This window comes from Sceloporus occidentalis, unplaced genomic scaffold (assembly GCF_023333645.1).
Source record: "Sceloporus occidentalis isolate IW3139 unplaced genomic scaffold, rSceOcc1.0.p SCAF_6, whole genome shotgun sequence".
NCBI lineage: Eukaryota > Metazoa > Chordata > Lepidosauria > Squamata > Phrynosomatidae > Sceloporus > Sceloporus occidentalis.
Genome location: NW_028316986.1, coordinates 28308104 through 28321471, shown reverse-complemented (window position 1 = coordinate 28321471; position 13368 = coordinate 28308104). Strand labels below are relative to the sequence as shown.

General features: G+C 38.7%; 2 protein-coding genes across 4 annotated transcripts in view; one reads left to right on the top strand and one right to left on the bottom strand.

The window, feature by feature from the left end:
• THADA (THADA armadillo repeat containing) overlaps positions 1-13368 on the bottom strand; it is a 203073-nt gene that overhangs the window by 31580 nt on the left and 158125 nt on the right. Inside the window, exons 32-33 of the mRNA XM_089529183.1 lie at positions 6740-7152; positions 6523-6644 (exon numbers count right to left, since the gene is read on the bottom strand). Of these exons, the coding sequence (XP_089385309.1) occupies positions 6523-6644; positions 6740-7152 (535 nt within the window). The remainder of the gene's footprint in view (positions 1-6522; positions 6645-6739; positions 7153-13368) is intronic.
• LOC149310556 (uncharacterized) overlaps positions 1-13368 on the top strand; it is a 37557-nt gene that overhangs the window by 20730 nt on the left and 3459 nt on the right. For all 3 annotated transcript variants that reach the window (XR_016281681.1, XR_016281682.1, XM_089529181.1), the window contains 2 exons: positions 8993-9094; positions 13237-13337. Coding sequence is in view for 1 of the 3 variants with exons in the window: in XM_089529181.1 (XP_089385307.1) it covers positions 8993-9094; positions 13237-13337 (203 nt within the window). In the remaining 2 variants the exon portion in view is untranslated. The remainder of the gene's footprint in view (positions 1-8992; positions 9095-13236; positions 13338-13368) is intronic.

Genomic DNA, 13368 nt, shown 5'->3' with positions numbered 1-13368 from the left:
GTTTTGACCCAGCTCTCCAATCTTTTAAGGTCATTTTGAATTCGGATCTTGTTCTCTGGGGTATTAACAACACCTCCTAATTTGGTGTTATTTGCAACTCTGATAAGTACCTATTCTGTATGGCCTTTCCCCTACTTCATCATCGGCTCCATTTTCCCCAGGTTGAACACTGTTCTCCTTTTGCAAAAAGACAAAGGTGTTGAGTAATTCTGTCTTTTCTCTGTTCCCTGTTAATATTTTACCATCTTTTCCATGTAACGTCCCCACCATTTCCTTGTTCTCTCTCCTCCTGGCTATTTGTTTGATTATTCTTTGCTGATTTATCCCCTTTTCCATTTTTCATGCATGTCTCTTTTTCAAATCTTAGCTCATTTTAAAGTTCATTAGATATCCAACCTGGTTTCTTTAGACAACTCACATTTTTGTTCCCAGTATTTCCCTAAGTTTATTGAAATCAAGTTTCTTAAAGTCTAGAATACATGTCTTCCCTCTATTACTAGATTCCAGTCATGAGAATCTTCCCACCAAATTTCAGTGATGCCATATTATATTTGCAGTCTGATGTTAAGAGTTCAGGTTTGTCTTGTTTATTTCCCATGTTCTGTGCATTAGTGTAGATACACCGAAGACTATGGATCATTTTTCCTAGCTGGCTTTTTAAGGTGTTTTTTCCCCCTCCCATTGTTTGGTTCTTGTAATCTGCCTTGTTCTCTGTATAACAGTCAGACTATTATCTCCAGCACTTGAAGAACTCCTGCCCTCAAGAATACCATCCCCTGTCCCCCACATAACTAAGTTTAACACGCTGAGAAAACAGATGCACTTTCAGTGGTCTTTCTCTGTTCTTTGGGACCTTTTTAGACTTCATGCTAACAATTGCTATTTCTCTTTATGACAATTGTGCTGTAAATGTTATACTGAATGTGTTTCCTCTAAAGGAAAAAGCAAGCTTACACTGAAAAACAAGTCAAGATCTGCCTGATGTCAATTATCAGCATGATGAGATCTGCACAAAAATATTTTTATAAGACTGAATAAGAGGATTTTAAAAGGCTTAATGCACTTTAGTGGGACAATTCCATGTCAATCTCTAACTGACACTATGCTTATAGTGATCTGACATTTTTCTAGGTATACAATTTTTTTTTTTGGGGGGGGGGGGTTGGCTTTCTCTCCAAACACATCAAGCTGTTACTTTGCACAGGATCAGAAGAACTGTCATGGTTTCCCAGAGGAAGGGATGGAGGATTTGTGGTCCTTCAGATGCTGTTGAATTAGACCTCACATAATCTCTAACTTTTGGTGGTTGGTTGGGACTGATGGAAGCTGGAGTCCAACAACTTCTGGAGGCCACAGTTTCCCCATCCCTTCCAAGAATCACTGGAATTGTAATTTGGTGAACAGTTTGTTGTTTGTCCTCAAATAGAACAAGAGTGTCCTGAGGAAAAAGGAATGACTACTGAACCAATTTAAACAACTCACAGATATGCCCTGTGAAACACTTATGTGCTAGGTAGTTGGAATTAAGAAATGAGCCCAGATAATCTAAAGGATTGTAATTCTCCCTTTATGAGCCTGCCCAAGGTTTGAGATCCTTGGGATAAAGCTTTATCTCGATTCCACCAGCATCACAGGCACATTTGGTGATGACCTAAAAAATGCCTATAGTCTTTAAGTGTAGCTCTATGGAAGTAGGCATAATTGAAAGGTTTAAAAGTATAAGAACATCTTGTTGAATCACAGCAAAAGAGCTATTGTCTCTAGAATTTTGTGTCCCTAATGGCCAGTTAGCCCAAAATCAGGACATGGGGTGCAAGACTACGTTGTGCTCCCCAGAAACAGACATGGAGATGAATGCTGTCTCTGATCCTGGAGGTTACATATAGCAATCATGACCATTAACCAATAATGCAAGTTGAAAAATATACATGGCCATGACAGTCTTTGACAGCCAAGTTGTTAGGAGACTTACTATACAGTGCAAGGGTGGGGAAGCTGACAATAAATACCATGTAATGTATTTCAGAGGAAGCAACTGAGAGCCAGTATGGTGAAGTAGACTGAGTGTTGGACCACTCAGCCATGAAACCCACTGGATGGGTGACCTGGGCAAGTCACATGCTCTCAGCCTCAGGAGAGGGCAATGGCAAACCTCATGTGAACAAATCTTGCCCAGTAAACCCTATGATAAGGTTGTCTTAGGATCACCATAAATCGGAATTGAATTGAAGGCAGACAACAACAACAACAACAACAACCACCTGGCAAAACCACATCTGAGTATTCCTTGCCTAAGAAAACATTATGAAATTTACTATAAATCAGCATATGATTTGGACAGATACAAACCACAGACACTCTCTTCACTGATGCTCAGAAGTATCACTATGAAATTCAAAAAGGAACATTGGGTCTTACCTGTGAGATGTTCGTTTTCAGCGATGTAGGTGGAAATATCCTATAACGTGGGTTGATTCCATCTCTTGCCCCGAAATAGGCAGGAAAAACAGACTTGAAGGAGTCGCCACCAGAGGGAGCAACCCCCTCCATCCCTCAGTCAATATTACAGCCGAGGATAGAAAACAAACTCAGAGAGCATTTAATGCAAATCTAAGTATAATCAATGGAAACTATCATAAAGTCAAACTAAAAATAACTAACTAACAACCACCCTTGCAAAGTCAAGGGAAAACAGCCTTCTCAGTTCTGGGTGGGGAGGATATTTCCACCTACATCGCTGAAAACGAACATCTCACAGGTAAGACCCAATGTTCCTTTTTCCAGCGATGGAGGTGGAAACATCCTATAACGTGGGACTTACCAAAGCTCCCCAAACCAATGGGTGGGTGAACTGAGGCATATCACTTATGTGAGAACCACCAGATGTGTCTTCCAAAGGAAGCCTCTTCTTGATTCAAGTCAACTCAACAGAGGTGACATGTAAATGTGGAAGATGAAGGCTATGTCATGTCCTACATTTATCTTAGATGGATTTGATTGTTGGTAGTGCAGAGGAAGTAGCTGCACTGTAAATGGAGTGATCAGCAACTGATCACGACAGAGATATCTCAATCTTCTTGTAGCATGTTAAAATGCATCCAAGACAAGCCACAATTTAATTGTGACAAAAAGATGTTGAAATCACTTTTTGAATCAAGTTATTAGAAATGTTGATTTTGTTTGTAATGGAGATCTATGTGTCAATTTCTTTGATCAAATCTGTTGTTGTACTGGGACTAAACCAGTTGTGATCTTGGATTGTATCAAATCACATTTAGGCTAGTGTCTCCTGACATAGCCACTATCTTAAACCCTTTTTTAATGTTCTGGCAGAACTTTATTTTGACCTCAAGTGTTATTTGTTTGTTTGTTTTTAACAAGTGCTGTAGGCCACACATAGCTCTTAAAAAAAATGAAAACAGGAGAAACAACTTTCATTGAGCATAAAATATGGCAATCACAAGTGGGATCTGCTGATTCCCATAACAAATTGAGGTGAGCTGTAACTATACACAGACACACAGAGCTATTGGATTTTGTCTCAGAATAACAATCTATGGAGGCCTTATGACCTTCATAAAATTTTTATGAAAATGGAGTATTTGGTGTTGAAGGCCAGGTTTGGACGGGGGAAAACATCCTTCCCTTGAGGAAGATCAGGATCCTCCAGGTTTAATTGTACAAAGGTGTCATTAAACTCCAATATATTAATTGTCTTATACAATAATACCATAAAAACAAATATAGTAATAATAAAATATTATCAGACCCCAAAAGTCTAAGAGATTTCAGGAGCTTTCAGGAGCTACTGAAGGGCCCTCATTTTTATTTGTATTTGATATATACATACACATACACATATACATATACATATATATATATATATATATATATATATAAGATCAGATTCCTCTTCTGAGGAATGAACTCCAGTTAATATTTTGTTTTAAGAGAGGCAGACTGGAGCAGAAGCATCAGGCCTTTCTTCTTTTGACTTGACTTGGTGTCCTTAAACAAAATGGCTGCCACACCTTAAGTTGCAGCTTTGCCTCTTCTTTTAACAAGGGGAGCACAATAAATAAATTGTTTAGGCAAATTTCTCCAAAGGAGTGACTGAAAAATCCAACTAGGGGACGATGCACCTGGCAAATCCTTTTGTTAACCCTCTCTGATCCCTTCAGTCCAAGTGGATCATGGAGGAAGGAGAGGAGGAGGCGGCGGCAGTTGGTTTGGGAGGGAAACTCTCCATTTGCACTTCTGTGCAACTGAGGTCTCTTTTAAACTGGCAATGCAAGCCAGAGACAAACTCTCCATTTGTAATTTTGTGTTGAGGTCTGTTTTAAACTGGCAATGCAAGCCAGAAACTTTTTTAAAATTGGCAATGTAAGCCAGAGACAAACTCTCCAGCCATATTTCTGAGATAACTGAAATCTCTTTGAAAACTGGCAATGTAAGCAAGAAACAAACTCTCTAATCACACTATTGAGGTAAATGAAATCTCCTTGAAAACTAGCAATGGAAGGCAGTAACAAACTTCTGGGGTAAATCTTAACCCACAAACATAGGATTAGAAGTAGGATCATGACTCACCTCTTGGAGTCTGCCTCCTCTCTCTCTCTCTCACTGCCCAAACCTCTTGCCAGGTTTGATGTCTGCAGTGGGCGCAATCTGGCCAAGGACAGGTGGTTCTCTCCTCTGGCCACGCCAAGGCCTCTCTGGTTGTCAATCTCACCGCCCAAACCTCTTCTGGGGATGGTGACTGCGGTGTGGCGCCTTTTGGTTAAGGACAGGGAATATTCCCTCCTCCACCGCGCCAATTCCTTTCGGGATGTCCATCTCACTGCACAGACGCCTTCCTGGGGTTGGAGATTGCAGCGGAGCGCATCTGGTCCAGGACCGAGGGATCTCCCTCCTCTGGCCGCACCTGGGCTCTCTGGCCTTTCAGCCCCTACGGCCAGACATGGCTAGGCTGTCTTGTTCTTCTTTAATGCTGGAGTTGGGCCTTGTTGCCTCACAGCACAGCAGCTTCTGAACTGTCTCTCCCTGCCTGGCTTTGTTTCAGCCGTTAGAGAGGCAAAGGGATAGAGAAAGACTAAAGAAAAACATTGCTGTTTTTTGCAGGAGAGAACAGATCATGAATATAAGAAGAATAGAAGAAACATTAGAAGAAATATTAAAGTCTGTAAGACAAAGAAGGAGAAAAGGAAAAACACAGCCTACTTGGAGCGAGGCAGGAAAAAGTCTGAGGGATGGAGGGGGTTGCTCCCTCTGGTGGCATCGACTCCTTCAAGTCTGTTTTTCCTGCCTATTTCGGAGCAAGAGATGGAATCAACCCACGTTATAGGATGTTTCCACCTCCATCGCTGGAAAATGACCTGAATAAACTAGAAAGCTGGGCCAAAGCTAACAAAATGAATTTCAACAGGGAGAAATGTAAGGTACTGCACTTAGGGCGGAAAAATAAAATACACAGATATAGGATGGGGGACTCCTAGCTGAGTGAGACTACATGTGAAAGGGATCTGGGAGTCCAAGTAGACCACAAGTTGAAAATGAGTCAACAGTGCAATGCAGCAGCTAACAAGGCCAATGCGATTTCAGACTTCATCAATAGTGTCCAGATCAAGGGAAGTAATAGTGCCACTATATTCTGCTTTGGTCAGGACCCACCTGGAATATTGCGTCCAGTTCTGGGCACCACAATTTAAAAAGGACATTGAGAAACTGGAGCGTGTCCAAAGGAGAGCGACTAAAATGGTGAAGGGTCTGGAAATCATGTCCTATGAGGAACGACTTAGGGAGCTGGGGATGTTTAGCCTGGAGAAGAGAAGGTTAAGAGGTGATATGATAGCCCTGTTTAAATACTTGAAGGGATGTCATTTTGAGGAGGGAGCTGACATGTTTTCTGTTGCTCCAGAGACTATGATCTGGAGCAATGGATGCAAGCTACAGGAAAAGAAATTCCACCTCAACATTAGGAAGAACTTCCTAACAGTAAGGGCTGTTCGACAGTGGAACAAACTCCCTTGGAGTGTAGTGTAGACTCCCTCCTTGGAAGTCTTTAAGCAGAGGCTGGATGGCCATCTGTCGGGTACGCTTTGATTGAGAGTTCCTGCATGGCAGGGGGTTGGACAGGATGGCCCTTGCAGTCTCTTCCAACTCTATGATTCTATGATTCTATGAATGTTCTGGGTGATTACAAATTTTAAATTCAGTTTAAAATCTCCAAGAGGTTAAGTTTCAATAATATCATTTCCCTGAAACTTCAGTATCAAGTTCATGAACACTGCCATTTTGGGCAATTTTAAACATGGGTTAGAAGATAAGACTATGAATGTAAAAAGAAACAAACTGTAACCTATCTCACCAAGGCTTTGTGACCACATAGTAAAATTACAGCAGAAGTGAGTTCTTAAGGACATAGCAACATTTACCTTTCTTGTTTCCTAAATCAAATATTATTTCTTGGCTAGAAGTAAACATTTATAAATAAGCAAAATATAAAAAAACAAGATAGTATACCTGTCAGAGGTATCTGCAATGTTCATAACCCACTGCAGGAAATCTTTTGGACTCATATTTATAACATCTTCTGTTTTTGAAAGCAAATTTTTCAGGTCCATACAGTAAAGAGCTTGTAATACCTATGACAACAACAACCAAATAAAATAAACGAACAATTTCTTATCCTAACTGGATCCTTAATTATTATAAAAGGAAGTAAACTTTGTGTTTTCACCTTGCAAAAACATTCTGGATGCTTTTCCATTATGGCTATCTTAAGGAGACTTGCTTCCAAACCAGACAGTAGACACAACAGAATGTTTCCTCCTTCCATCCCATGTTTAGAATTTGCTTGATTTAACCACATCAGGATTGCATCTAAGACCAATAAACGCACTTCACAGAAGTCAGAATGTAGCAGATGTGCAACTGACAAACAAGAGTCCAGTCTTTCCTCTTTGGCAAGTAAACCACTGTGTACAAATCCAAGATCTGTAGTGACTGAACACACAGATATGTAGAGCTTGGTGAGGCTTTGGAGATACTGACCAAGTCCGGGCACTGCAGGAGAGTGGCTGATACCCATTACCAATTCAGAATCGGAGATAACCGTGCCAATTTTCTCCTCAAATCTGAGCAACTCTGTTCCTGAAAAAAAATGAGATGGGGTGGTCAGATGAGGAAGAAAAGTAAAAAATGTTTTTCAGTTATTACACATAAATACTTTAAGCAAAATTCAGCAAATGCAATCCACAGACTGCATTTTTCACACAGACAAAAGGACATGACAAATCCTCATTGCCGCCTTGAGTCCCTGCAGTGGGAGAAAGACGGTATATATGTGAATAAAATAATAATAATCTACTACTGAAAATGTGTGCAAAGTTTGGAGTGCTGAGCCAGAAAAATCCATTTTACCAAAATCCAAGTGCACATTAGTTCTTCAGAATTATATGTTTTAAGTTCAAAAATTGTTCTAGATGCTTAAGTAAAATATTGCATACGTATTTCTATATGATAACTGGTTAAAATACAAAGAGTTAAAAAATTTAAGGCATTCTCTCCACACCTAGTTTAACAACCTTGGGTTCCATCAAGTCTATCATTATTAGATTAATTAATACAGGAAAAGGGAGGGAGGAATAGATTTCCATCATATAGGGGAAAACATTTCTCATCTTTTTATGAACTATTTTTTTTAGTACAGGGATGTCTTTCAAGTGACTTTATACATTTAAAAGTTGAGTTATCTGAATCTACATTTTGTGTTTCAAGTAACGAATAAGCACTGAAATATTCCACAATGAAACTTTACCATGGGACCAAGTAACACAATCATTGCTCTTAAAATCATGGAGTTGGCAAGGGCTGAATCGGAACTGGAAGTACAACTGAAATTAAGAACTAAAGAAAAGAGAAGGCAGAGACGAGGCAAGTAGACCAATAAGAAGTAACCCAAGAAAACAGTCAGAAGCAGAGAAATAGCCAGAAAGTGAGTCTTGATCTATGGGGAAACAGTTTTGGCTTCTGTAAAGAACTGCTTGCCTGGAACTGAGAGGAAGAGAATATGAAATGTGTAAGACCTGCATTTCTTAGGAACTGTGATTAGAAGAGTTTGTTTATTATTTATTTGTTTTCTTATTGCTCACTTGGGATTTACTGTAAACTTGAAACAAAATATTTTTTCTCTTATTTTAGGATCTAATTGAGAGCTCTAACAAAAGTTGTTGTTTTTATATTAGATTAGTAAACCTTTTAAAAAGTTAATATTGCTGTGACTTGCAGTTATTGGCTGCCCATCTCATGCCTAAAGCCTTACCACACTACCACTAAGGGGATTAATTTGTGGAATTAAAAGTTTTGGGCTGTGTTGGTGGAACAGCCTCACAAATAATAGGCATCTACTTCTGGCAGAGGAAGAGATCCTGGGGGAGGAAGTAATGCCACTGCTGCAAAAGACAGCATACACTCCATTTGGCCAAGCTCACTTTCCCCTCACGCGACAGAGCTGGTCTGGTCCAAAACATCTACCAATTCACCTTTCCCCAAAAACAGCAGACACCTATTTCCGTCCATTTACTAGTAATCTGATTGGGGAGAGCGCGGATAAGCAAACAAAAATGTTCTCACAAATTTCTGGATTAGTTTTTACACTTGTTTATATAATCTCAAGCAACAACCAAATGTTTCTGACATTCCCTTCCACTCCACCCTTTTCTTAAAAAAAAAAATCCCAGAAAAAAAATACCCCTCATTGCCAATGATAGAAAAGTATTCATGTTTTTTTACCTTCAACAAAAACAAAACAAAACAAAAACAAAACCTTTCCTGACTTCCATTTACATATTTATTTTTCTGCCTTACTTAAATCAAACTCTTTCCCTTGGTCAATGCCATAATTTTTATTAAACCAATATGCACATTAATTTCCAAAGTAAATGTCTGGCTCCATTCTTAAGTTGAATTAAAGAGGCACTTCTATTTGCAGACAAAACTATGCTGACAGAAGGATCAACCATTGCACAATTTTCCTATGCCAGGATGAAGAAAAATGGAATAGCAATAGAAGAGGAGGTAAAAATCCAAGCAGGTAGGTTATACACATTCATAATTTGGAATTCACCTCTAAGAAATAATTGGAAATAATTCAAATTGAGCTGGCTGGTTTCTAAATTCAGAATACAAAGAACACAACTATCTATAGAGTGAGACAATCTCCTTGTCTATTGTTCAAAACAGGAAGATAAACTAAACTAATGAGTCCTAAGTTTGATCCAGCAGTTCTTTTATGTTGTTATGCATTATTACCACTTTGATATCCACCACTCTAAATTTGTTAAATTTTTTAATAGTTTTTATTTTTTATTAAAGAAATTTAGTCTAAAAAGATTAAATGTGAGCTGAATGAACTAATTATAATTTAAAATTGAAACATTTAAGACAAAACAGAAACTGAGTATATTTTTAACCCTCAGAAAAACTTGGTAAAATAAGTGTTCACATTACTGTTTATGAAAAGAAAGCAAGGTTGATGAGTACCTAAGGTGTTATGGGTGGACATTACTAAATTGGTGGCTATTTTTGGAAAAGTCTAATTCTATTCCATTGTTTTTTACTATATGGAAAGAATGGATAGCAATACTGACTAACTAACTAACTAACTATATCTCATGCCCCCAAGCCACCCGAAAGCCACCCTGGGGTGAAACAGCTGACCAGACAGGAGTGGTTTCAAGTTGCTCCAGGGGTATGGCATTTTGACATTGCACACCCCCAGAGCACCTGGAAGGGCACAAAAAGGAACAGATCTTTTCAGCTCCTATTTCGGCTGGCAGTGGAGGGCACCTTTGGGACTGTGGTGTATGTTTGCCTTGGTCCCAAGGCATCTTTGGAGGGGGCGGCTTCAAGCTGCCCCTTCGTGGCTGTCTGTTTCAGCCCTAACGGAACTAAATGGGACTTAAGTCCAAATAGTCCTCTGTAAAACTACACCTTAATTTTTTCTTTATTTCACTGTCCTTGAAATAAACCACATTAATAGATGCCAGGGCTGCACTACTGCCATTTGCTGCAAGACTGTGGCAGCTGCACACACCCATCCCTGATCCAGGCTGCCGCCACAGTCCTGAACCAGTTGCCAAAAAGGAGAGGCATTTTTACTGCTCCTTTTTGGGCCAGTTCTTCCAGGATGAGGCGTCCCCAGGGCAGCTTTCTGCTGCGTTCAGGGCATGTATGCAACCCGACAGCAGCCTTTTGGGGCTGTCTGTTTGAAGTCTTGAATCTTTGTACTAAAACAAAACTCAGAATAAAACAAAATGTTGAAAAATGAGTAGGGGGGAATAGAAACAGGAGCAAAGCCACTATGTATTATATTGTAGAGCAGTGCAATTATTTATAAGTGTGACATTTAGATATACCTAAACAGGATACTATGTTTTAAAGAGAAAATCCACTGTGGTTGCACAAGAATGCAAGCTATCTTTATTATCATGTGTTGAGAACTACTATTTTTAAGTTAGATCCAAAGTACTTTAAAGAGGCTTTGATATTAAACTAAGATATTTGTGCCTAGTTATTTTTAGTGCATGGCAAATGAAACATTTTCTGCAAAGAAATGCTTTGATCTGAGAACTTGTGTGTTTTTGTCTATTATCTGTTTTCTTTCAACAAAACAGAGACATTTCTAAATTAAAAAATTCTAGCCATTTAGGATATATAGCTGACCCACACACAGGTGAACAGTACAGCAACAGCAACAGCAGCCTACTGTTTGAAATGTTTGGTGAATGTTGAAGTACTGCATATTGTAAATGCATCTGTGAGTTTAGAATGTCTCTTGGAAACTGTCCCAAAATTAAGATCAAAAAAGTACTGGTCTAAATGTGCTGCACAGCACATATGAAGGCCCCTGTGAGCCTGAACAGACAGTATAGGAGGGGAAAGGCAGGGATGTAAACTTTACAAGGCATTATAAGCTTGGTTGAAATATGGCTTATTATGATATATGAACCCACCTAAGCCAAGAAACCATTGCTTGTCACCACAAAACAGAATAAAACACAAAACTGGCTTATTTTGAACCACAGTTTGTCATGACAAATAAACCTGCAGCCACAGTTTGTCTCTAGTATTTTTCCACAATTGTCTGTTCCATAACAAGAAATTACCAAAGGAGGAAAGAGAAAAACACCAGAAATCAAGAAAATATGCCACATTTTGGTGCTCTGCCATGTAAAGCAGAGCCTACCATGATGTACAAGCTCATCTATAGTGGGTTTTTCCTGCTACCATGAACTGAAATGCTCAATCTGATGTCTTTCTCACAAACTTGATCAGTTTTGTCTTGCTCAATTAATAGCACACACCACTTTCAAAACTATTTTTCATGGCCCCTAATTCCTAATCTTCATGACAGCCCACAGGAATGGTTATTTAAGTAACATTTAACTTCTTTGAAAGCAAGTACTAATTCGTTATTAAAATGATCTACAACTAGAACGTATCATTTAAACAAACAATTCAAAAATTTCACCACTGTTTTCAACAACAGGTCATTGAAAGATATTTGGGGTTGAGATAAAACAGAAACAGAACTGACATATATTTATTACATCTGGCAGAAAGTCAAATTAAGAACCATGTATAATTAATGACAAACTGAAAATATATTTGACTTAGATAAGAACACTGTTCATTACTTTTAACCATTATATGTTTGTGTACTAGAAAACTTAATATATATGACTTTTGAATATTTATAAATAAATGATGCAATACAACGTAAATTATGTTCCCTTTTCCTAAAGGTTCTCCATACATCTATGGTAAGATTAGGATAAAATGTTATTCTAAAGAGACTGATTTGGCAAGGTTTTGTATAACAAGTACTGTAATTTATTTTATACCTTTGTAAACAACTATTTAGCATTAAGTAAAGCTCAGCCATTTCTATGCATACTTTTGTGCAATGGCTTTTGATCATACTCTCTTTCCTATAGTTGTTTGTTGGCTACAGTGGATTCTTTTATCATAGTTTAATAAAAATAGGCTTCCCTATTCCAATCGTAGTGATCCTTTGAAGCAGCAGCTTCTCATGCTATCTGATGTGGAGCATGGTGATCCCTCTCCCCATGTGCTGGAGGCCAGCACCACAGTTGTGCCCAGTGGCTACAACTGTTTCTTTCCCTTAAACTCACCAAGGACCATCACAGGTCTGGGGACCACCACTTTTGGTAGCAGTGCTTTAAAGCCTGGAGTAGTGGCAGATTATGCTAACCATAAAGGACATCAATAGGTGTGAAGGCAGGAAGAACATTACATTAAAAATATATACATAAATATTACATATAAATAATACTCAGTCTCAGGAGAGCAGTGGAGGGCAAATAGCAACCCTGAATTTGCATATAGCCCCCAAATGCCCCTTTTTCAGCCCCCACCAACTCTTCCAGACTCCTTGAATTGTCTTCTTTCTGGTCTTCAGAGTGGATTAATTTCCTTACATGGAAGCTTCTGGGAGAGGCAATTCCACCTTTTACATTGGCTGCAGCCACCACCACCCCACATATTGTTTGAATATGAAATAAAACTGATTTTTTAAAAACCAGACGTGGACTTCTACCACTTCTTTTAGGTTCATAAACAGTTAGCGTTTTTGGCATTTTTGGCACTGTGTGCATTTCCTGAACTGGAAGAACAAGCTTGCCCCACTAGACCCACTGCAATTATCCATCCCTGTGGTACAGAGCGGAATAGCAGTGAGTTCAGCAGAGATTAGAAGACTATGCCCTAAATAATTATTTGCAGCGTTTAAATATATTTGGCTGTAAGCAACAGAAGAAAAATATTTTAAAATCTGATTTTCAAACATTCTGTATGAGAAATATTTCAAAATATTTGTACTTAGAAGTGGAATTTTTCATCCTGAACCTCTAAGTCTTACTCTGGCACTGATAGAAGAAACAATGGCACTTGACCATATCATGAGGCAGCATAACTCATAAAGGTCAATATGCTTAGTTTTGTGTAGAAAACATAAGAGACCCTATTACAGCTGGACAGACTCAATCAAGGAAGTTACAGCCTTGGGTTTGTAGGGTATAAGCAGAGCTGTTGATGACATGGTATCTTGGGAGATCAATCATTTATAGGACTGGTCATAAATCAAAGCCAACCTGATAACAATTAGCCACAAGACCATTAACATGATATTGTCTTTGTTTTGTCTCCATATAGCTCCCTTCTCCAACTTCAATTCTTTAACGAAGTTTAAGAATGCTATATCTAATGAAACATATTCCACCAGCCAAAATACAGATCTCCACATTCACTCACTGGTAGGAAAGTGATACATTAACTCAAACTTAT